Source organism: Lethenteron reissneri, chromosome 52, assembly GCF_015708825.2.
Source record: "Lethenteron reissneri isolate LAM-NWPU_2019-01 chromosome 52, ASM1570882v1, whole genome shotgun sequence".
Lineage (NCBI taxonomy): Eukaryota > Metazoa > Chordata > Hyperoartia > Petromyzontiformes > Petromyzontidae > Lethenteron > Lethenteron reissneri.
The window spans coordinates 8,136,240-8,159,845 of NC_083830.1; the positions used below are offsets into that span (position 1 = coordinate 8,136,240).

The 23,606-nt window shown below is 55.8% G+C and overlaps 1 protein-coding gene across 1 annotated transcript in view; it reads right to left on the reverse strand.

Annotated features, from left to right (window-relative positions):
* LOC133355881 (zinc finger homeobox protein 3-like) overlaps window positions 1–23,606 on the reverse strand; it is a 90,618-nt gene that overhangs the window by 40,935 nt on the left and 26,077 nt on the right. The window contains 1 exon segment of the mRNA XM_061573295.1: window positions 8,807–8,912. Coding sequence (XP_061429279.1) covers window positions 8,807–8,912 — 106 coding nt within the window.

Here is a 23,606-nt window from a genome sequence, read left to right on the forward strand (position 1 = left end):
TTCGATTTTGTTTTTGTGTTTATCCGAGGTTCAAGCTGCGCCGTTTAACCACGTCGTCGGGCGGCGAAAAACGTCCCTCTGGCGTGCGTCTGTTTTAATCAAAATAAACAAACAAACCCAAACCGCCGCCTTCGTTATTAATTTACTCGCTCGCTCACTAATTTATGCCGCCGCCGCGCGTCGGCATTGTGTCGGTCCGCGGCGACACAACGCATCCGCGGCTCCGTGCCAAGCGCTCTCTCGTCGCCCTCTCTCTCTCTTGCTCTCTCTCGCTCTCCCCCAGCCTTCGTGGACGTCACTGGGTTCGTAGGGCGCCGGCAGTGAGGGCAGCCCCGCGATCTAGTTCTCAATCGGCGCCGCCGACGATCGGGCGAAAAATAAATCGGCGAGCTGTGACGATGACCGCGAGACTGCGGCCGCCGAAGAGACGGACCGGCGACAGTTGGCGGACGTCTGTGGGAAAAGAAAGAGCTTTGCAGCTCATCGGATTCCTGCAGGCGAGACAAATATATTCTGATTCTGCATCACGGGTCGTCGGTTTAAGTTAAAGAGTTTGTTTAGGATTTAAATAAAAACAGCACCCACCCCACCCGCCTCCCCCGTTTGAGTGCCGGCCGCTGCTTCAACGTGCCAACAACGGGGAAGGGCGTCGTTTGGTGAAATTTGCATGATTGGGTTTGACGAAATGGCACGGGCGACCAATATGCTAATGTAAAAAAAAACCCAGTATTTTCCTGTGTTATGTTTTCTTAAGCGACGCATCACCAGCGGTGATGGAACTGTTGCGACATCAAACTGCAGGGAGGCCCCCGTGTCCCCGTGCAAATTAGCTTGAGATGTAACAATGTCACGACGACAATGATCAGAACGGAGGGAGCGGCAGTGCAGCGGTTAGTGCGCTGCGCTTTGAAACGAGGATATCCGAGTTTGATACCCGGCCGAGGCTAACATCAGAGGCGAATGGCATCTTTAAACGTTTCCCTGCAAGTGGTAGGGAGCTTTGTCACGAAAGGAAACAAATTAAATGTTCAGTTCCTGAATAAGCTCCCATCGCGTGCAGCGAAACGTCGGACGCCGTGCCGAACTCGCACGCACTACAACCCGAACAGGCGGAACGCGAAAACCTGCGCAGGCCTAACACACGACTATCACCGATCTCTGCGTCATCCACCAACCACTGCTTCCAAAGCCCCGGATTAGCGGACGCACACCCCCCCCCCGCCCCCATGCGGAGGATAAGCAGCGGCAGCTGGGACATCCGCGTGCTAATCGGACGCTTTGCATGTATGTTGAACTTCTTTAGCACCGCACGTAGCCCACCGTGCTGATCGGAGCTATGTATAATACGGGCTTTTTTGGGGGTTGGATCGTGTAAATCTAACCCCAAAACACCTTTATTACGGCGCTATGTATGCTGAACTTCTTTCACACCGTACGTAGCTAACCGTTCTAATCTGAGGTGTGTGTGTGGGAGGAAGGGTGGACACCAAAACTAAACACGAAAAAAAACAGCTCTAAAGAAATTAGTTTTCAATCTAGATTTACACGTCACGACACGCACACGCACGTACGCCCGTCCGTCTGCCTGCCCGCTCGGTTGGTCTCAAAACTAAAATCATGAAAATATATGCAAGACTCAAGGAGTAGGCGCGACCATCGAGATGCTAATTCAAACAGTGAATAACATCAGCTGGAATCCGTTACATTTTTTCTGGTAAAAAAAAACAAAATCGTAAAAATTCTGGCTGCCTTATTTTTGTCTCACTCTCTCGCTCTCTCTCGTTTAATTCCAGCGTGGAGAAATGTCCCCTTCTGAGTTTTGAGTTTTTGTACGCGCAGTCGCCGATTTAGCAAGCCACGACGAGATTCCGCATCACAACACGACGCTACGACTCAACTGCAACGTATGCCACGGTGGCGAGGAGATGTTAACTCCCTCGCCTGGTATGCAGGAGGTCGTGGATTCGATCACGCCAATGACTCCTGCTGTATATTCGGAGTTTGCGTGTCTCTCTCTCCCCCCCTCCGTGGTCGCGTGGATTTTTCATCCGGGTCCTCCGATATTTCCCTCCACATTGAGACTCAACGTTCAGATGATTTGGCTGCTAGAAATGTCCACGTGATGATAAGCCACTTCGTTGAGCTCCCATTTGCGATAGCAAAGGGTCGCTTCGGAAAAATTTGCTCAGTGGGCCTGACCTGGTAAAATTAAAAATAGTTTACAGCTTAACTCTCTAAAACTATTCCCGGCTCGCGTACATACGTCACTCAAGTATACAAGAAGGTGACGTGGCCATACACTTAGGATACTTGCACACAAAGACAAGAATCCCCCGTATAGCCATAACAGACTGTTGGGGAAAGTGCATACACACATACGCACACACGCAACGACGTTTAACCATCTCCTGTTTAGCTTTGCAGACCGGGCGAAATGCTGCCAGTGAGGACCTATTAAGTCTACAAATCTACTAAAATACAAAAATATTATTAATACTTTCATTTACTATGTAAGGCATGGGGCAAACACCGGTTCAGTCATCGCCCGCCACTGTTGCGAGCCCTGGCCGCAAAACAAACGAGCGTCGTCACGTTCAAACAGCGGTGCGCTCACCACCGTGCCACCATTCCCCCAACCCAAGCAACAACGTAATATAAAGACAAAGATCCCCCGTACAGGCTTTCGGGGAAAGTGCTATTAAGCGAGCACCTACGACGGCCGGTACGACACCCTAGCGGCTGGGGGTGGGGGCAGCTTTTGTCTCCCGACCGCCGATTTAAAATAAAAATACAATTACTTTTACATTACACACGTACGCGTTTAAGGTTGAATTGACCACAGAAGGGGGGGGGGGGAGGCCCAAGACCCGTGCGGGAAAACCGCCGCCGATGTCGGCCGCTGCCCCTGGAATCGAACTCGGGTGCCGCGGGGTTCAATGAGTGTAGTGAAGACATTAGTTTAGTTTATTTCATTCTATTTCGATTTAAAGCTTTCGTGACTGCAGGGATTTATCTTCTTGGTTCTTTCGGTAAAGTCACGTAGAAGGGAAGTAATAAAATAATAAAAATAAAACATAATAAAACAATTCTCACGACGTTTCGGCCACAACGCACCCCAATGGGTCCGTGCCGCCAGTGCGGAGCGCCAACCTCCCTCGCAGCAGCAGCAGCAGGGCGCTTGCCGCGGCTCGCAATATTAACGTGCGCACACATACGCACGCGTAATGATTAATTCATAAAACCGCTTAAAATCTTTCCCCCCCCCCCCCCCATTTAATGGCGATTAATAACAATCAGCGCTCGCCACGGCAATAAACGGAAAGCGTTTCTGTTTTTCGTGAGTAGGCGCGCAATTGCTCATAGGGGAATGCTCAATAATTCTTTGGAAGGAGCCCTTGGGGAGGAGAGGTGGGGGGAGGGGCCGAGGGAGGGTGAGAGAGGCTCGAAGCGGAGAGTTGAAGGGGCGGAGGCGTGCAGTTTATTAATCTCTGCTAATTGCCCTCGTAGAGTAAACTCATAAAACCGCGTTGCAGCAGCGCCACAACCGCCAGGTTAATGGCGTTTACACGCCGTGGGTTGCGTGTCATCGGCGCGGCGGCCAGGGTGGGGTAGCCGTGGGTGTGGGTGGTGTGGGTGGGGTAGCCGTGGGTGTGGGTGGTGTGGGTGGGGTAGCCGTGGGTGTGGGTGGGGTAGCCGTGGGTGTGGGTGGTGTGGGTTGGGTAGCCGTGGGTGTGGGTGGTGTGGGTGGGGTAGCCGTGGGTGTGGGTGGTGTGGGTTGGGTAGCCGTGGGTGTGGGTGGTGTGGGTGGGGTAGCCGTGGGTGTGGGTGGTGTGGGTGGGGTAGCCGTGGGTGTGGGTGGAGGTGGTGTGGGTTAGTGTGGGTGGAGGTGGTGTGGTTGAGTGTGGGTGGAGGTGGTGTGGGTGGAGGTGGTGTGGGTTAGTGTGGGTGGAGGTGGCGTGGATGGAGGTGGTGTAGGTTAGTGTGGGTGGAGGTGGTGTGGGTGGAGGTGGTGTGGTTGAGTGTGGGTGGAGGTGGTGTGGGTTAGTGTGGGTGGAGGTGGTGTGGGTGAGTGTGGGTGGAGGTGGTGTGGATGGAGGTGGTGTGGGTGAGTGTGGGTGGAGGTGGTGTGAGTGGAGGTGGTGTGGGTGAGTGTGGGTGGAGGTGGTGTGGGTGGAGGTGGTGTGGTTGAGTGTGGGTGGAGGTGGTGTGGGTGGAGGTGGTGTGGGTTAGTGTGGGTGGAGGTGGTGTGAGTGGAGGTGGTGTGGGTGAGTGTGGGTGGAGGTGGTGTGGGTGGAGGTGGTGTGGTTGAGTGTGGGTGGAGGTGGTGTGGATGGAGGTGGTGTGGGTGAGTGTGGGTGGAGGTGGTGTGGGTGGAGGTGGTGTGGGTGAGTGTGGGTGGAGGTGGTGTGGATGGAGGTGGTGTGGGTGAGTGTGGGTGGAGGTGGTGTGGGTGGAGGTGGTGTGGGGTAGCCGTGGGTGTGGGTGGTTTGGTTGAGTGTGGGTGGAGGTGGTGTGGGTGAGTGTGGGTGGAGGTGGTGTGAGTGGAGGTGGTGTGGGTGAGTGTGGGTGGAGGTGGTGTGGGTGGAGGTGGTGTGGTTGAGTGTGGGTGGAGGTGGTGTGGGTGGAGGTGGTGTTGGTGGAGGTGGTGTGGTTGAGTGTGGGTGGAGGTGGTGTGCATGGAGGTGGTGTTGGTGGAGGTGGTGTGGTTGAGTGTGGGTGGAGGTGGTGTGGGTGGAGGTGGTATGGGTGAGCGTGGGTGGAGGTGGTGTGGGTGGAGGTGGGGTGGTTGAGTGTGGGTGGAGGTGGTGTGGATGGAGGTGGTGTGGTTGAGTGTGGGTGGAGGTGGTGTGGGTGGAGGTGGTATGGGTGAGTGTGGATGGAGGTGGTGTGGTTGAGTGTGGGTGGAGGTGGTGTGGATGGAGGTGTTGTTGGTGGAGGTGGTGCGAGCGAGTGCCGGTGGAGGAAACCAAACGTGGCCGTTCCCGAGGTTGGCGACACGCGCTCACGAGGCTGGACCCGCCAAGCTTTGTGCCGCCGTGGCCGAGCCTGGCATTGGCGCGTACACGGGGGAGCGTTCCGCCCCCGGGGCGTGCGCTATCTCCGAGGTCAGAGCGCCGAGCTGGCAACGCTGAGATCCCGCGCTTCGAATTCCACATTTCAACCGCCCGCGATTAAACCGCGTTCTCAAGCGCGGCGAGTTGATGGACTAGGCCCCGTCACGAATGAGTGCACAGAAAGAAGAAGAAAAAAACAACAACAAAAACATCGCATTCTAATTGATTCTGCCTTTAATAGGCCAAATTCCAGAGACGTATCGCGGTCTGACTGCCGTGCGACGGACGCTGCTCCTCTGCTGCGGGGCGTGTGTGGGAATCACGTGGACTGGTGGTCACATGAAGAAGGGGGTCTCGTCTCCTCGAGGTAGCCCTACGATATCTGCTTACCCCGGGCCGTCCTCCAACACGAAGGCGCGACACCGATTTCCCGTGTCACGAAGCGATGCTCACGGTGCGATCGGGATAACGATTTAACAAATCGGGGGGGGGGGGGGGAAATAGCAAAGTTAAAACTGCGGGGGATTTATTTATCCCGGAGAGACGAGAACAACTAAAAGTTAAACTAAGCGACCACCAACAACTCCAACTTATACAACCAAAGAGCCATTTGCTGCATTAATGATCTAGATTCGGGGATAATTATGCAGACGCCTCTAAGGCCGACCAAATGCCAGCATGCCAGCAAGCCAGCCGCTCCACCGAGCGGAGCGTCTCTTCTTTACACGACGCCACTCTCCCAGGCCCGAAAGCCTTCTCCCACATTACTCACAGCCGTGCCAGCGGCCTCCGGGGCTTACACGAGGGCAGCTGTTTATTACAGTTAGCATCTCAAACAAGACAGACGAGGAGGAGGAGGAGGCGGAGGCACAGAGTGAGCGAGGAGGAGGAGGATGGGAGAGCAGGGAGTCGTGGCTAAAGCCAAACTAGTTTAATGATTAGCTCTCAAATACTTCTCCCAGGCTCTGGTAGCCAAACCCCGCGGGGGGCGGCAGTGGTTGCCTTGCCGCATACACGCCTATAGACCAACAGCCGCCTTGCCAATCAATCCGCTGCTGGATGAGGTTCGTGTAGGGGGGGGGGGTTGCCCGACCACGCTTGGCTGCGCCGTGTTGGCGGAGGCGTCGGAGTACAACTTAACAACGGATTTAGCCGCACCGCCCGCGGCGTAGGCCCCACGGCGGCCTGCAAACGCCCGCTATTCCACGGCGGCCGCACGTCCACAAAAGCCTGCTTAGCTTGCGAGGCACGACAAGACCGGGTTCCGGCCAGCACGCAACCGGGTTGGGTATGGCCAGTGCAACCTCCGGCCGCCACCGTCTCCCCAGTGGCGACGTTTTCACACACCGCACGCCGGGCTACTTATTCGAGGCTGAGTCGACCCTAGGGGAGGTGGCCCAGGATCGGTTCAGACAATCGTCACCGGTGTCCGTGGGTGTGAACGGGAATCGAACCTCGGGGTCACTGCCGGGTTTTTGGCAGCAGCAGCAGCAATAATAATTCAACGCGTAAATAACAATGCAAACGAATCGTCGTTGCGAAGAACTCCGTTAAATCTCCATGACGACGACGACGACCCATATGGTTGTTGTGCGTTCTGTATTCCTGCAGAATTTTGCGTCGTACCAGGATCCACATCTGGCGGTTTCCACAAGCGTTGGTTGGTTCAAGCGAGCCACGACTCTGCTCACGAATCGCTGGATGTCGAAAGCGGCCCAGAGTTTTGCTTGTGCAGAATTCAATGGCGCACACAATGGGGCACTCCCAGAAGGCCTTGTGGCGGACGGGAAGTGTAAAGGATGGAGGGGCGGACGTGTCGAGGAGACGATGCTTGACTTAAAGCTTTCGTGACTGGAGGAATTCATATTCTTTGGGTCTTTCGGTAAAGTGACGTAGACAGAAAAAATGACAAAAAATATCGACGTCTCGATCGCAACACAAGCGGTCGTCTTCAGGAAAATGGCTTTACCAAAAGACCCAAAGAATGAGACAATGCCGATTCATTATCTTCACGACAACAGATCGACCAACCGAATGTGCGCATCTGCCACGCACAAACAGGCCCGTTTACTCCTCTGTTCAAGACCGAAACAGGAGGACTTCTTCACAATTCTGGCTAATCGACTCAATGGAGCTGGTTGTTGCAATCGCCAGCGAGACGTCGTTAAGTCGAATTGTAAATGTAGTGGGTTTAACTCTCCAACACATCGTTGTGTGCTGAACGAGTAACGAATTGGTACGTTTGGTTTACGTGACAATTCTTACTAATTGGCTGCGTCGGGTGGTGGCGGGTTTAACGACACATTTATGTTCACGCGATCTGACTAAAAAAAACTCCATTAATAATAATAGTTCAATTTGTAACGCGCGCAAATTTGCAGACGTAGTGGCCGCAACTCAGAGGCGCGGAGCCAAGCTCAGAGTCGCTCAAAAGCATGATTGTAGAGGTGAGTTTTTAAGTCTCTCTTGAAGGAGGCGATTGAGGTGATGCTGCGAATGTGCAGAGGGATATCGTTCCAGAATGTTGGGGCTGCCACCGAGAAGCTGGCGCATAGACACGGTGACCATCCTGGATCTTGGTATCAAGAGGAGGTCGTGAGTCGCTCCTGCGCAGGCATCTGCCGTGTGCTGAGCTGCAAGTTGTCAATAATGAAGAAAGGTACGACGGGCAGGCGGATATTTATGGATAATATTGGTCGCGAAAGCCTACGACTACTACTACAACTACGTGTTAAACTAACACACCAACTGCCACGCTAAAAATTAGAACCGCGGTCTTATCGGCCTGGGTGACAAACCGCCACTCCTCCCGGTACCCGATTAGTGCGCCCAAGACGCTGTCGGCGACGGACAAGCCCTGCTAGCTCGCCCGTCATTTTCCAAGCGGCCGTGGGGCCTCCTCGTGCGGTCGCGTGGAACGGAGCCATGGCCCGTATCTGGCCGCCCACGGGGGGGGGTGGGTGGGGGGGAAGGGCGGAGGGGTCGTAGGTTCGCCACATCCCTCTCGGTTAACGGAAAGTAATTTCTGCGGCTGCCTTATCGCAGGCCTTCATCATCACCGTCTTTGGTGTTGTTGGGCAAGGCACCCGTTCGCTCGGGCAACGACGTTCACCTGGCGACGGGAACGTGACCGGGTGGACGATGAGGTGGGCTCGCAAACATCACCCGCGCACGGGCCTGAGAGCACCGTGATCCTTCTGGACGACTCTTGCGCTTCTCACCTACGCTCGGCGCGTTTCGATCGCGACCGTGACGCGCCTCGTTTGTCCGTCGTGCAGTATTCCCTGAAGGAACCCCGCAGTCGTCCTCTGCAACGCTGACGTTCGTGTCTCTCACCGCTTTGCTCGGACGCGACATCGCGGATCTCCCGCGTAAAACAGCCGTGCAACCGGCTGCGAGGAGGGACCCCGTCGTCCGTGCAACGAATCAAATCGGCTCAAGCGCCATCGCGACGTGGACGAAATCCGCGATTGGATGGGAGTCGTGCACCACAACCACCCCTTTCCCTGGTGTGCGTGAACGGCGCGCATCCCTGGGTGTTGTTAAATCTCTCGAGTTGACGGCTCAGACGAGGCCGAGAGCACCGCACCACGCGACACGGCGGTGGCCGCGACTCGCGCGCGCGACAGACACGACACGCGGACAGACGAAACCAAGACGGACACGACGCGTCGGACGAGAAGCCCGTGCTGACAGGAAGAGAGCGGCGGCGGGGGGTGCGTGCCCGCGCGCCGGCGCGAGCAGTCGCCCACCTGCTGGGCGAGCGACGCAGTCCCGCTTCACCAGTCCGTTGGGCAGCAGTGGCGCCAGCTGCGGCGCCAGCTTGGCCAGGCTGGGCACGTCGAACTGCTGCAGCTTCTGCACCAGCAACACGAGACACACACGAAAGAGGGCACGGGGGGGGGGAGGACACCTCCGCGTTAAAGACGGTAATGTAAGCGAGCGCCGATCATGGTCGGCACGCCACGGTGGCGGGATGTTAACCACCTCTCGCCTGGCATACAGGGAGGTCCGTAGGTTCGATCCGGACCCTGAAGCCTGCTGCGTATTTGCGGCCGCGTGGATGTTTTTTCCTCCGGGTCCTCCGGTTTTTCTCTCCACATTTTGAATCAACGTCACGCACGTTCCGAGTACTCGGCTGCGAAACATTTCCACGTGCCGACGATGAGCCACTTCGTTGAGCTACCATTTGTGGATGGACAGGTCGCTGCTACCTAGAAAAATAAATAAATATTGCTTAGTTTTACTTGAGCTTAACTGGGGGATGGTGTCGTGAGAAATGTTCCCGGCCACCTTTGTCTCCATTGGAACTATAATTTAGGGCCGAGTCCACCTAGGGAGGCTCACAAAGGCAAGGCGACAGGCAGGCTCAGAGGTCAGACTGCCGAAGCCCTGAGTTCAAATCCAGGCAGCTGCCTGTGACTCAGCCGGATTGACGGTCTCAGCCTGGTCACCACTGACTTGTGCAAAAGACAAAAACTCCCCATATAGTCTTAACAGACTGTTGGGGCAAGTGCTGTTAACGAGCACCTATGAAGGCCGGCACAGCACATGAGGGGGGTGTGGGTGGCCAGCACCACGCCTGGCCAACTTTTGTCTCCCGAGTGGCGATGTTTACTACACACCGCACCAGGTACTCGTTTGAGGCCGAGTCGGCAACGCGCTGACCAAAACACTACCGCTCCTCACACCGACTGAAACAGAGACTCATAGACTCACATAGGAGATCCAGAGAGTAGACGGAGTTGTGATTAAACTGGGTTCTCAGGTGTAGCCCAGTGACCAACGAGCAGACTAAAAAAAACCTCCCCATCGGATAAAATTTGGTTCTGCACTCAACTTGGCTAAATTCCAGCTCTTGAGAATTCAAAATATCCGTTTGATCGTCATGCGAAGACCCTCACTCTCAAAGAGTGCGGAACGGGTGGGAAAGTGCTGCCCCCTCCACTGCGTGTGGTGACCGGAGATCAGTTGAAGAAAAATTAACCCGTAAAAACAAAGTTTTTCACTATAAATCCTTTATATGCGTGGCGGCTAGAGTCCTCTCGTCCTCTGGCTTGAGATTGCTGCCACCTATGGGTCAGATGATTGCATGCCAGTATTAAGCAATTGGTAATTAAATATAATATTTTAGTCCTAAAAAGTGTTAAATTTTGGAAAAAAAATTTCACGAACATTGTCACGCACAACGAGTCTGTGTGGAAAATGTCAGCTCGATTGGATTACGGGAAGTGGGTTAAAAAACGACCGAAAGATTTGCACGGTCGTAAGCAAGCAAACAAGCAAGCGCGCAAGTGAACTTAATATAAAGGATTTAAAAAAGAAGAAAGCATCTCAGCGGTAGCTCTGCAATGTCCGCTTCCGTGGGCCCGATAACTCCAACGCTGCTCTGCGAGATTTCCGACGGTAACAGCAATGCGACGTCCATGGCGCAACCGCGATAACAAACAAAAATTGGAGGGGGGGGGGGGGGAACGGGGAAAAAAGATAAGAACTGGAGCTTCCCTACCAACGGCGACCGACGAACCCCCCGACATTTAATCCCAATCCTGGTCTCCCTTGCGGCTGCACCAGCTGGTCAATCTGCACTGCGCTGCCGCTGCTGCTTGTTCACTCTCTACGCAGACTGCTGCTTGCATAGATGATGGTCAGACGGATAGTGTTAGTTCAAGGGATCTACACACGGTTGCAGCAAGCACCGTGTGTGACACGGTGGCCACGCGTGCCGCCCTTCTGTCAATCCACCGCTGGACAAGGCCCTCCCCAAGCCGTGCGGGATTTATCTGACCATACTTCACCACGCTGGCCAGTGCCGGGTTGGTGAATGCGTGGAGCATGGACGCGGGAGCGCAGCAGTGCGGCACGGCGCTGCCCTCCACTGATCGTCCCCTGGCCCTGCAACACCCCTCTCTGTGCCCAACCGGTGACCTTCCAGGCTCAAACCCTGCTGAGCTTCTGAGGTTCGACGAGGCGGGACACGTTCTGATGCGCTCCGGTCACTGGTTCTGATTTCACGCAAGCGACCAATGGCCAGACGGCATCTGCGGCTCCGCCGAAATAAAGAACGTAGCGCGCTTTTGTTCAATTTAAAAATGGGTTCTCATGAAATGTATATAGATTGATGTCAATTATGCCTGGATGGCGCTTCGATGGGTGACCGACTCCATGCATAACAGGTGTTGTAGGACTGGCTGTAGGGCTACACTTTAAGCAGGGCCTACATCAAAATACAGGACGCACTACAAAGCTCCAACGTCTGCGCTCCCCACCTCCACCAAACCGTCACCGGCCAGCGAGGTGAAGTACGGTCAAAATAACCCCCCCTCCAGCCCCCCCCCCCCTCCCACGACCCGCACCTTGAGCGGGAGGGGCCCTCATCCAGCAGCGGATATGTGGCAACAGAGCCGTACCATGCGCAGGTTTATTGGGGAGACGAAGAAACAATATTTCATTAAACCTTCTCACCCCGTGACGTAACCGTGAACGGCCGATGTGTTCTGCTTAAATAATTCACAGTCCCGCGCGGCGCATGTTTGCGTGTCCCGTACCAGTGCGAGTACACGCAGGGGGGGGGGGGGGGGGGGGGCAGAGGCTTCATTTGTCCCCGAATATTTTCCCCGACGCCGCTGGCAAACCCGGAGGGCAAGGGAGCGACAAAAGCCCCCGGGGGTCATTCATTCGGTGGCGGCGGCGGCGAATTAGTTGTACATTTCTGGGTGCCCGCCACGGGGACGGACTTTCTTTTTATTTTCGTATGCGCTTCGGACGAAGCGTGTTGGTGACCACCGTGTATCAAAGAAGGTTGCGGATGGAAATTAGGCGGCGGCGAGCGCACGCTTACACACATTTAATTACAAACGCAAAAAACGATTTGACGGCTTCTGTGAGGGAGGGCAACACAAGATGCGTCGGCTTACGGGGCGACCCGCGCCCGCTGATAACGCCGTCGCGTCTCGACCGAACGTCAATCGCCGTCGCCGGGACAAGCCGCCGCCGACAGCCGACTCGCCCCCGAGGAGACGACCGCGGCTGACACTCGTGGTCACGGTGACAACACGCACCAAAGAGCAAAACAGCCGAATGAGTAAATTAATCAAATGCCGCCACGCCATCGTTGCCTCTCGCCGGCCTTTGACCCGCGGCATCGCGATAGCGGTCATTCAAACGAACAAATACAGCGTGGCGCTTGTTAGTGGTGATTGTGGTGGTGGTTAGCGGGGATTGCGGTGCTGGTTGACAGCAACGGTTAGTAACGTCACGCGGTTTTCTTTTGCGCTGGGTTTCTATGCTCGAAAAACCTGGCTTCCTCCCGTATAACCTGGCATTTGGTCAAACATTCCAATCCACCAGGAGCCACCCCCCGAAGAAGAGACCTGGTGAGGTTTCCCTGCGTAAGCGTCATCATCATCATCATCGTCGTTGATGGCGAACAATGATATGAGGACGGAGCGAGAGACGGCATTGAGTGGACAAGCGAGACACGAGGCCACACGGAGGCCCACGACAAATGAGGAAAGGAGCAAGCGATGTCACATTTTTTTAGACGATCGTTGTCCCATTAATCCCTCGCTTAGTCTCTCTCTCTCTCTCTCCCTCCCCCTCTCTCTCCCTCTCCCTCTCCACGAGCGCCGATAATCAATGGGACGCCGACGCGCGAATTACATCTCCGACACGCGGACAATATAAAAACAAATATCGCTCCGAGTTTTCCCCGAACGTAAATATTTGTCTCGCGCCACGGGGACAAATTAAGTGGCGGGGGTGGCGAACCGGGGGGGAAAAAGCCAAGAGAAATTAAGTAGCGGCCGCAGAAGCAACCTTCAGAAATACACAAACACGACACCGCCGGCTCCGAATATGAAAGCGGTTACTGTCAAAAGCTGAAGAGAGAGAGAGAGGGAAAAAACAACCATCGCAGGAATGTTTTTGAGTTTTTGTTTTTCTTAATATTTTATGGAGCTTGTGTGCGTGCGTGATTCCAGCCGCACATTTCCACGGGGAAGAGGACGGGGAGGGAGGGCCTTGCCCCAGCCAACGGATTTGGCAAAGTCGGTGGAGCCACAGCGCCCATCCCACATCCCCCCCACCACCACCCCCCCTCAGTAGACGAACCAACACCCGCCGGGCACAGTCCGAGTTTTGTGTTGTTGCGTTTACGCAGCTGGATTAAAAAAAAACGTAAGGGAGGCGCAAACTGCGAGGCACATTTTTTTTCCCTGCGACTTTTTCTCTTCGTTTCATTTAACTCACGGGGAGGGGGAAAAAAAAAAACTTCAGAACTCTATTAATAGGCCAGTGTGCCCGGGACTTGCCGAGGATGGCTGTGAATTCCACCGACACAAGAGTGCCCATTCAAAAGCAGCGGCTAAAAAGCCGCGCGCAAGGGGGAATAAAAAAAAGACCACACAAACATTTCATAAAAGTTACGGTCTATACCTTGTAGCGGTGGCAGGGGGGGGGGGGGGGCGAGGTCCAACGACAACACAGGGCGCGCACCTCACGCTCGAGGCCGCGCAGGAAGCCCTCTCCGCAAAAACAAAAAAGAACAGAGAGAGAGAGAGAGCGGGCGGCATAACGAGCGTGGACTGAGTGAAGCCTCACCTCCAGGGCCCTGGTCTCGATATTATAATAACGATTCGAAATTAAAAACCCGCCAGCGAGCCCTCCACCAGCTCGCACGCTTTGTAATTCCTCTCCTCTCGTCACCTCCCCCCCCACCCTCCACGCTCGCTCAATCCGAGGAGGCGTATTAAAAAAAAAACTCGTCGTTTGCAACCTTCAAGAGCGCCGTTTGTCGCCGGCCATGTGGCGTCTCGGGCCTGCGCTCAGAATCCCGTGATATTTTTGTTCGACGCAAAAGCACCCCCCCCGCCCCACCACCTCCTTCCCATCGCAGCGCATATTAAATGCAAATCGCAGCTGTTTCGAGCAGCCGCGCGGCAGAGTGGCAAGCAGCCGTGGCAGACCCCCACCACCACCGCCGCCCCTCCACCCCTCGCGAATCCTCCGATTTTACCCTGTGCGTGCATGTGCGTGTGTGTGTACGCGCGTACACGTACGTGCGGGAGAAGAGCAGTGGCGGAGTGGGCGAGCGAGGGAGCGAGAGGGAGCGCGAGCAGCCAAGACGAAGGGCGGTGTGTGTGTGTTGACCGTGGAGGCCGTCTTAAAGCCACTCGTTGTAGCAGAGGCGGCCAGGGAAGGAACTCGCAGTTGGGGGCCAGCCGGATTTTTTCAAACATTATTTTCTCTAATGCCCCCACCCCCCGCCCGCCCGCACTCCACCATCCACCCCCAACACTTCTCGAGGGAGTGGGTCAATCAAAACGCACTCACACGGGGGAGCAGGGGGGGCGGAATGGCAAAGTAGTCAATAAACAAAGGCGCGAAAAGACCTTCGGACATCATCAAAGGAGCGGCGATTATCAGTGGCGCAAAAATCGACTCGTGGCTACGCGAGCCGCTAGCCGCCGCCGGGGTTTCTGTTCTCTGGCTTCTGCCGTGGTACCCTTTACCGTTAACGTGCCGGGAAGCATTTCGAAAACAAATCCGACGTGCAACTAAAAAAAATATATATCGAGATATATAATAGGAGCACATAATTGCTGTTCTTTTACAGCGACGTTGATTGTTTTTGTTACGGAGAAAACAAAGCTCTGATTTATTATGTAATGTGGTTAGAACAATCTTTTTTTTTTTTGGGGGGGGGGGGGGGTCACGTGTTGTTCTTAGAAATGTTGTGCAGTTGGTGAACGGGCACCATGGTTGCGAGATGTTAACACCCTCGCCGGGTATGCAGGAGGTCGTGGGTTGGATCCCAACCCTGACGCCTGCTGCTGAAAAATTTGGAGTTTGCGGTGTCTCTCTCCCCGTGGCGGCGTGGAATTTTCTCCCGGTCATCGGGTTTTTCTCTCCACATTTAGAATCAGCGTGCGTTTAGAGTATTTGCTTGCTATAAATGTACACAAGATAAGCCACTTATCGTTGAGCTATCAATTGTGGCCAGGTCGCTTCTGAGAAAGAGCTGTGTCGCTCAGTGGGCCTTACCTGGTCAAATACAATCGCTAAAATATACAACGGTGGCGCTGAGGTTTGAAATACAGTGCGGTGCAAACTCTGTTACCCGAGCTCCCTTCGTCGTCACGGCAAACATCAGGGATGAGTGATACCTGAACCCCGTGACCTGGGAGCTGTACTGACCGGTGTGGTGAAGTATGGTCAATTAACCCTCATGGAAAGGCCTTCATACATCACTGAATTGGCCAAACGCCTGTAAAGTCACAAATATTATTAAACTGTACTGAAATGTTTCAAACACTGGCCAGTTATCATCATGCTCGTAAAAAATGACACATTAGGATAAAAAAAGGCTTTTTCCATATAAAAACTTACAATTATTTTACAGATGGACAGACGGACGGACAAACGAAAAGACAGACGTAGAGAGAGAGATCGACAGACGGACAGAGTGATGCTTTAAGGTCGACTACAAGCTGACTACGTGTCTAAGGGAATGCGCAATGCATTCCACAATCAAAAGCACAACCCCGCACAACAAGCGCCGGCCACCAACTTTTCGTCAGCGAATCGACCGCTCTCACAAGTAACAGCCGACGACGGCCACTCAGGGCTTCGCATCTCACCGGACCACCTCCGTCGTGGCTGTGCGACGAACTAGAGGAGGGGGCAGCGGCACCGAGACAGGTGGTAACCGCAGCCCCACAGAGCGAGAGGTAGACTGGACGTGGTGTGCCGGGCGTGGAAATATCTTCTTGGTCACCGACACAGACTCGGCTGAAATGCATTCCCTGGCGCAGCTCAAGACGAGGCCTACACACCGCCGATTTGCAATCTCCGAAAATCAACTTTCTCGCTTAAAATAATTCACACGGTGGTATTAAACATCATCGTTATTATTTTCACTACTTTCTCGTCCAACTCAATACTTGTTTTCTTTCTCGGTTTCATTTCCGTTTCAATTTTCTGGGCCACCTCGCGAAGTGAAAAAGACAAACATGCATGAGGGGGGGGGGGGGGGGGGGGGTGGTGGTGTCAGCGTTTCTAAATTTTGAATTGGTCCAAAGCGGCAAAATCCCTGGCTCTGGTTTTGCACGATGCCTTCTCTGTAACGCGCCCAGCCCGCCTGCATAACCGATAGGCAACAGATGCTAGTGGGATTAGGAACGCCGCATCGCTGGCTTGGCAGGAACCGCCTTGGTCACGGCGGGCTGGGCCAGACGGACGGATAGATGGGCGTAGTTGGGTCATTATAGATGGACGGACGGAGAGACAAACTAACAGATGGATGAAGAGGCAGGCGAATGCACGGACAAGTACAACTTGGGAAATAGGCAGAGGACAGATGGAGAGAAAGATGGATGGACAAATAAGAGTGATGGACAGACACACAGACATATGGGCATACGTACGTACAGAGACACAGTAGGACGGAGAGAATGGCAGACAAACACACAGACAGGCAGACATTTGAAGACCCACACACATACACCGACAAACAGATACAGACAGATAGGCAGACACAGAGCCCCCTTATAGCCTTAACAAACTGTTGGGGAAAGTGCTGCTAGCGAGCACCTATGAAGGCCGGAATTGCACACGAGGGAGTGGGTGATCAGCATCACGTCTGTCCGCAACACACACACCGACAGAGAGACACAGACAGACACACACAAACCGACAGAGAGACACACAGACAGACACACACTGACAGAGAGACACGCAGACAGACACACACACACTGACAGAGAGACACGCAGACAGACACACACACACATCGACAGAGAGACACACAGACAGACACACACACACATCGACAGAGAGACACACAGGCAGACACACACACACATCGACAGAGAGACACACAGGAAGACACACACACACATCGACAGAGAGACACACAGGCAGACACACACACACATCGACAGAGAGACACACAGGCAGACAGACGCACGCACACACACACCGACAGAGACACAACAACTACAACCGCCATTCGCCACTAAGTGGCGGTGATGTCACCACGGCGCTTGTGCCAGGCTATGTGCACGTTGAGACAGAGAGACACAAGGACAGCCACACAGCATGTACGACAACGACACACACACAGACAACGACGCTGCAGTGCGATCCAGGCAGGTGGCGCTACGAGGATACTGGGAGGAGGTGGCAGAGAGAGAGGAGGAGGAGAGAGAGGAGGGACGAAGAGGGAGGGGGGGAGATATGAGATGTTAGCGCACGGGGGGGGGGCAGAGGTTTGCTAGGGTGGGAGGGGTGGGAGGGGTGGGAGGGAGGGAGGGGTGGGAGGGAGGGGTGCGATGAAAGGAGGGGGGGGGGCTTGGGAGCCATCGCTGCACACGCAACAGGCGGAGGGGGTTGGGGGGGGGAGGAGCGGAGGGGGGTAAATAGGGAGGAGGGATAGTTGGGTGGGGAGGGGGGATAGTTGGGTGGGGAGGGCAGTTGGGTGGAGGGGGCGGTTGGGAGGGGGGGCAGTTGGAAGGGGGGGGGCAGTTGGGTGGAGGGGGCGGTTGGGAGGGGGGGCAGTTGGGTGGAGGGGGCGGTTGGAAGGGGGGGCAGTTGGGTGGAGGGGGCGGTTGGGAGGGGGGGGGCAGTTGGGTGGAGGGGGCGGTTGGAAGGGGGGGCAGTTGGGAGGGGGGCAGTTGGGTGGAGGGGGCAGTTGGGAGGGGGGGGCAGTTGGGAGGAGGGGTGGGGGGTAATGGGAAGGGGGGTGGGGGTAATGGGAAGGGGGGAGGGGCGCCGAGACCCGGTTGTGAAATTTTGGCCGAGCTGTCTCGCTGCATTTACTGTACCGTACTGTACGGCACTCATCACTCCCAGCCAATGGCCCCAACGACCGCCGCCGCCACCACCACCACTACAACCACAACCACCACCACCACTACAATCACCACCACTACAACCACCACCATCACCACTACAACCACTACTATCACCACCACTACCACCACAACTACAACCACCGTTACCACCACCACTACTACAACCACCGCCACGATGGCCACCACCACTACAACCACCATCACCACCACAACCACCATCACCACCACTACAATCACTACAACCACCCCTACCACCACCACTACAACCACCACTCCCACCACAACTACAACCACCGTTACCACCACCACTACAACCACCGCCACTACGGCCACCACCACTACAACCACCGCCGCCACAACCAGCACCACAACCAATTTCCAACATCAAAAACAAGAATCATACTTTCCCAAACCACCACCATCATCATCATCGCCGCCGCCGTCAAGGCAACAGCGGCTCCTGCGTGCGAGGGTCAAAGCAGCACTTGTCCCGGTTTTCCTGCCGCGCGGATCCAGAAGCCTAATTAACATTTCAATTAGCGACGCGGGCAGCGATGGATGGGGGGGGGGGGGGGGATGAGTGTCCGTCTGTAAGTCCATCAGAGATAAGACGAGATCCAATTAGTGAACAATCTCGTGTCACCTTCCCACCCGTTAGGGTGTAATGACTAAGTGCCTCATTATGACTACGACGACGACGACGCTTGTTCACACAGGAAAGCCGAACAGAGTCTCAAGACTCGGTGATGAGGAGGGTCCTGCCAAGGTTTTTGAAGGGCGCCGCGGTGACTATGAGATGTTAACTGCCTCGCCTGGTATACGGGAGGCTGTGGGTTTGATCCAGACGCTGATGTCTGCTGGATATTTGGAGTTTGCGTGTCTCTCTTTCTCGATCTCATGATCACGTTGCCTCGGAGATGTTGACTACCTCGCCTGGTATACAGGAGGTCGTGGGTTCGATCCCGACCCTGACGCTTGCTGCTGTATATTTGGAGTTTGCGTGTCTCTCTTTCTCGATCTCATGATCACGTTGCCTCGGAGATGTTAACTACCTCGCCTGGTATACAGGAGGTCGTGGGTTCGATCCCGACCCTGACGCCTGCTGCTGTATATTTGGAGTTTGCGTGTCTCTCTCTCCCCGTGGTCGCGTGGATTTTTCTACGGGTCCTCCTGTTTTTCCCTCCACATTTAGAATCAACATCACAGCGCGTTTAAGAGTATTTGGCTGCTATACATTTCCACGCGATGATAAGCCACTTTGTTGAGCTATCATTTGTGGCCAGGTGGTCGCTTCTGAAAAAGAGCTATGTAGCTCAGTGGGCCTTACCTGGTAAAATGAATAAACTGGGGGCGAGAATTGAACTCAGACTGCCAGAGGTAAGACAGCCGGATGTGGCAGATGTACGATACGCAGCTGACAGCTGTGTGAAGAGAGGCTGTGTGCTTATATCCCAAGTGTGCTTGTATCAGAAGTTGCCCTTTACCTTCCACCACAGCAATGCAAGGACGTGTTGCTTACATCAGAACCGTGCTCACATAAAGGCGTGCTTATATCCAGCTTCCACAGCGCAGCGATGAGATCGGCTCAAGTGCACGGTCGAAGCGAGTCGTGGCATTGCAGAATGACGGTGACGGAATGACGGGGAAAGGGAGAGGAGCGGCCTTCATCCAGCAGCGGAGAGACCACGTCTCACAATGGGTGAATGAATGAAGGAACAAAGGAGCCAATCATTCAATGAAGGAACTCGAGACGGCTCGTCCGGACTGCTCCCATCTCATCGGCGCGGAGCCACGGCACGAACCCAACACAACCCAGACAAAACCCAACCAAACCAAAACCCAACCAAAGCCAACCCAACCAAAGCCAACCCAACCAAACCAAAACCCAACCAACCCAACCCAACCAAACCAAACCAAAACCCAACCAACCCAACCCAACCAAACCAAACCAAAACCCAACCAAACCAAAACCCAACCAAACCAAAACCCAACCAAACCAAAACCCAACCCAACCCAAACCAAAACCCAACCAAACCAAAACCCAATCAACCCAACCAAACCAAACCAAAACCCAACCAAACCAAAACCCAACCAAACCAAAACCCAACCAACCCAACCCAAACCAAAACCCAACCAAACCAACCAAACCAAACCAAAACCCAACCAAACCAAAACCCAACCAAAGCCAACCCAACCAAACCCAACCAAACCAAAACCAAAACCCAACCAAACCAAAACCCAACCCAACCAAACCCCCTGGACCCCGACCGCGAGAGCCCCCTGGCCACCTCGCTCTCCGCCACCAACCCAACGGAGGGCGACGAGCCAGCCGCCGCGGACGGGCAGCGGGTCACGTGCCAGGCACAAATGGGACGGTGGCACGAAAGGCCCCCCCCCCCTCACCGCCCTCCCCCCCCTTTCAAACTTTAGAAGACGGCAGGGAGAGAGGGGGGGGGGGGCCCGCGAGGAGTTTGCGCACAGCGACGTGTCAACTAGGTGATGGAGACGGAGTCTTGTCCATCTCTCCCCCCTCGTACCCCCCTCCCCCTCCCCCCCCCCCATGCCCCCCCACCCCCCACAGCCACGACACAGCCTCTAACCCACCCCGTCGCGCAAAGACAAAGATCTCCTACGTAGCCTATACATAGATGGTGGTCAGGGGGGGGGGGGGCACGTGTAAGCTACATAGACACCGTGTCCATGAAGGTTCTCGCACACAACGCAACAAAGTGCCCGCCACCTCTTAGCGTGTCACTGACTGTTGGGGCAAGTGGGGTTAGTGAGCAGCGAGGAAGGCCGGCACGGCAGGCACGACGGGGTGGTTTGGCCAACACCCAGCGCCTGCCCCTAGCTGGGTGTTTACACGCTGCATCACTTACTAAGCCATGGTCGCGTCGGACAACCGACTAGAGAGGGCCCCCCCCCCCCCCCCCCCCCTCCATGACTGGCTCTGATACAATTGGCCACTAATCCAAAGACACACCAAACAAAGACAACGATCCAATCCCCCCCCCCCCCACCTCTATAGTCTTGAGACGTCTGGGGGCAAGTGCTGTGAGCAAAGACAAAGATCCCCCCCCGTATAGCCTTAACAGACTGTGGGGGCAAGTGCTGTTAGCACCTATGAAGGCCTGAACAGAACCACAAGGGGGTGGGGGGTGGGCAGCACCACGCCCGACCGCCTTTGTCTCCCCAGTGGCAATGTTTTTCACACCGTGCCAAGTACTCATTTGAGGCGAATAAAGTCACACAAATATGGCCACACACAAAGACAAAGATTTTCCTTACAGCTTCTTACAGACTGCCGGGGCAAGTGATGTTAGCGAGCACCTACGAAAGCCGGCACGGTACATCAGAGGGTGGGTGGCAAAAACACCACGCCCGAGCTGCCTTTGTCGCCCCAGTGGCGATGTTCACACACCACACCAGGTACTCATTGAGGCTAAGTCGACCTCGAGGAGGCCCAGGACCGGTTCAGATAATCGTCACCGGTGTTGGCCATGAGGCCATGAGCTGGAATCGAACTCGGGTTGCCAGGTTCGTAGCGCAGCGCGCTAACCGCTACACTATCGCTCCCCACAAAGACACACAAAGATAAAGACAAAATCCCGAGTATAGCCTTAACAGACTGTTGGGGCAAGTGCTGTTTACGAGCACCTATGAAGGCCGGCACGGCACACCAGGGTGTGGTTGGCCAGCAACTCCGCCCGGCCGCCTTTGTCTCCCCAGTGGCGATGTTTTTCACACCGCACCAGGTACTCATTTTAAGCTGGTGTCGTCACTGGTGTTGGCCACGAGCGGGCATCGAACTCTGGTCACCGAGTTCGTTGCGCAGCGCACTCACCGCGACACTGCCGCTCCTTGTAAGCGAGCACACACGCACGCATGCACGCAACTCCGCGGTGATAATCCTCTCTCTCCGATTTAATTCTTCGTAGAATTCGGACTTTTTGTTGTTGTTCGCTGTGGTTCAGCGGTGGGCCTCAGCGTGACACCTGGCCCGCATCGCAACAACAATGGCCGCGGGCCCTCCGTCGCTCCCGCGCCTCCTGCCTCCGAGCCGCCCTCCTCCATCCCCTCGCTCTCCATCCCATCGTCTCCTTCCCCTCCGCAAATTTGACCTTAATCTTAAAGCGCTTTAAATCTGGCTTTGCATGGGAGGCGAAGGGAGGGGGGGGGGAGGTCAATACGGCAGTGATTGCACGCTAAGCCCCTAAATCGCGTCATATTCATAAAGATTACGCGCCCGCCCGTCATACCGAGCGCAAATTGATTCGCGTGCGAGCGTCGCCAAGACTCGCCGAAATTGCTCTCGCGACGGCACCGCCGTCACCGCCGCCACCGCCGTCACCGCCGTTTCACTCCGCGCGCCGGAGGCCGCTTCATTTAGAGTTCGGCCTCGTTTGAGAAAGACTCTTCCCGCGAACGTGGAGCGGAAACGTTGGACATCGTTCCCCCACGAGCCCTCGGGGGACCCCCTTGCTGGGATGGATGATAGTCTAGCGAGGCATCCCTCCTCCCTCTCGTTAATTGGCGGAAGAACTCCTCAAGCCACTGCATGTTCCGGCACGATCGCCCCCCCTCTCTCGGTGTTCCGGCATGATAGCCCCCCCTCTCTCGCCGTGTTCCGGCACAATCGCCCCCCCTCTCTCGGTGTTCCGGCATGATAGCCCCCCCTCTCTTGCCGTGTTCCAGCACAATCGCCCCCCCTCTCTCGCCATGTTCCGGCATGATAGCCCCCCCTCTCTCGCCGTGTTCCGGCACGATCGCCCCCCCTCTCTCGCCATGTTCCGGCATGATAGCCCCCCCTCTCTCGGTGTTCCGGCATGATAGCCCCCCCTCTCGCCGTATGTTCCGGCACGATCGCCCCCCCTCTCTCGCCATGTTCCGGCATGATAGCCCCCCCTCTCTCGGTGTTCCGGCATGATAGCCCCCCCTCTCGCCGTATGTTCCGGCACGATCGCCCCCCCTCTCGCCGTGTGTTCCGGCACGATCGCCCCCCCTCTCTCGCCATGTTCCGGCATGATAGCCCCCCCTCTCTCGGTGTTCCGGCATGATAGCCCCCCCTCTCTCGCCGTGTTCCGGCACGATCGCCCCCCCTCTCGCCGTATGTTCCGGCACGATCGCCCCCCCTCTCGCCGTGTGTTCCGGCACGATCGCCCCCCTTCTCGCCGTGTGTTCCGGCACGATCGCCCCCCTTCTCTCTGTGTTCCGGCACAATCGCCTCCCCCTCTCTCGCCGTGTTCCGGCACGATCGCCCCCCCCTCTCGCCGTGTGTTCCGGCACAATCGCCCCCCCCTCTCTCGCCGTGTTCCGGCACAATCGCCCCCCCTCTCGCCGTGTGTTCCGGCACAATCGCCCCCCCTCTCTCGCCGTGTTCCGGCACAATCGCCCCCCCTCTCGCCGTGTGTTCCGGCACGATCGCCCCCCCTCTCTCGCCGTGTGTTCCGGCACAATCGCCCCCCCCCCCTCTCGCCGTGTTCCGGCATGATCGCCCCCCCTCTCTCTGTGTTCCAGCATGATCGCCCCCCCCCCTCTCGCCGTGTGTTCCGGCACAATCGCCCCCCCTCTCTCGCCGTGTGTTCCGGCACGATCGCCCACCCTCTCTCGCCGTGTTCCGGCACGATCGCCCCCCTCTCTCGCCGTGTTCCGGCACGATCGCCCCCCTCTCTCGGTGTTCCGGCACGATCGCCCCCCT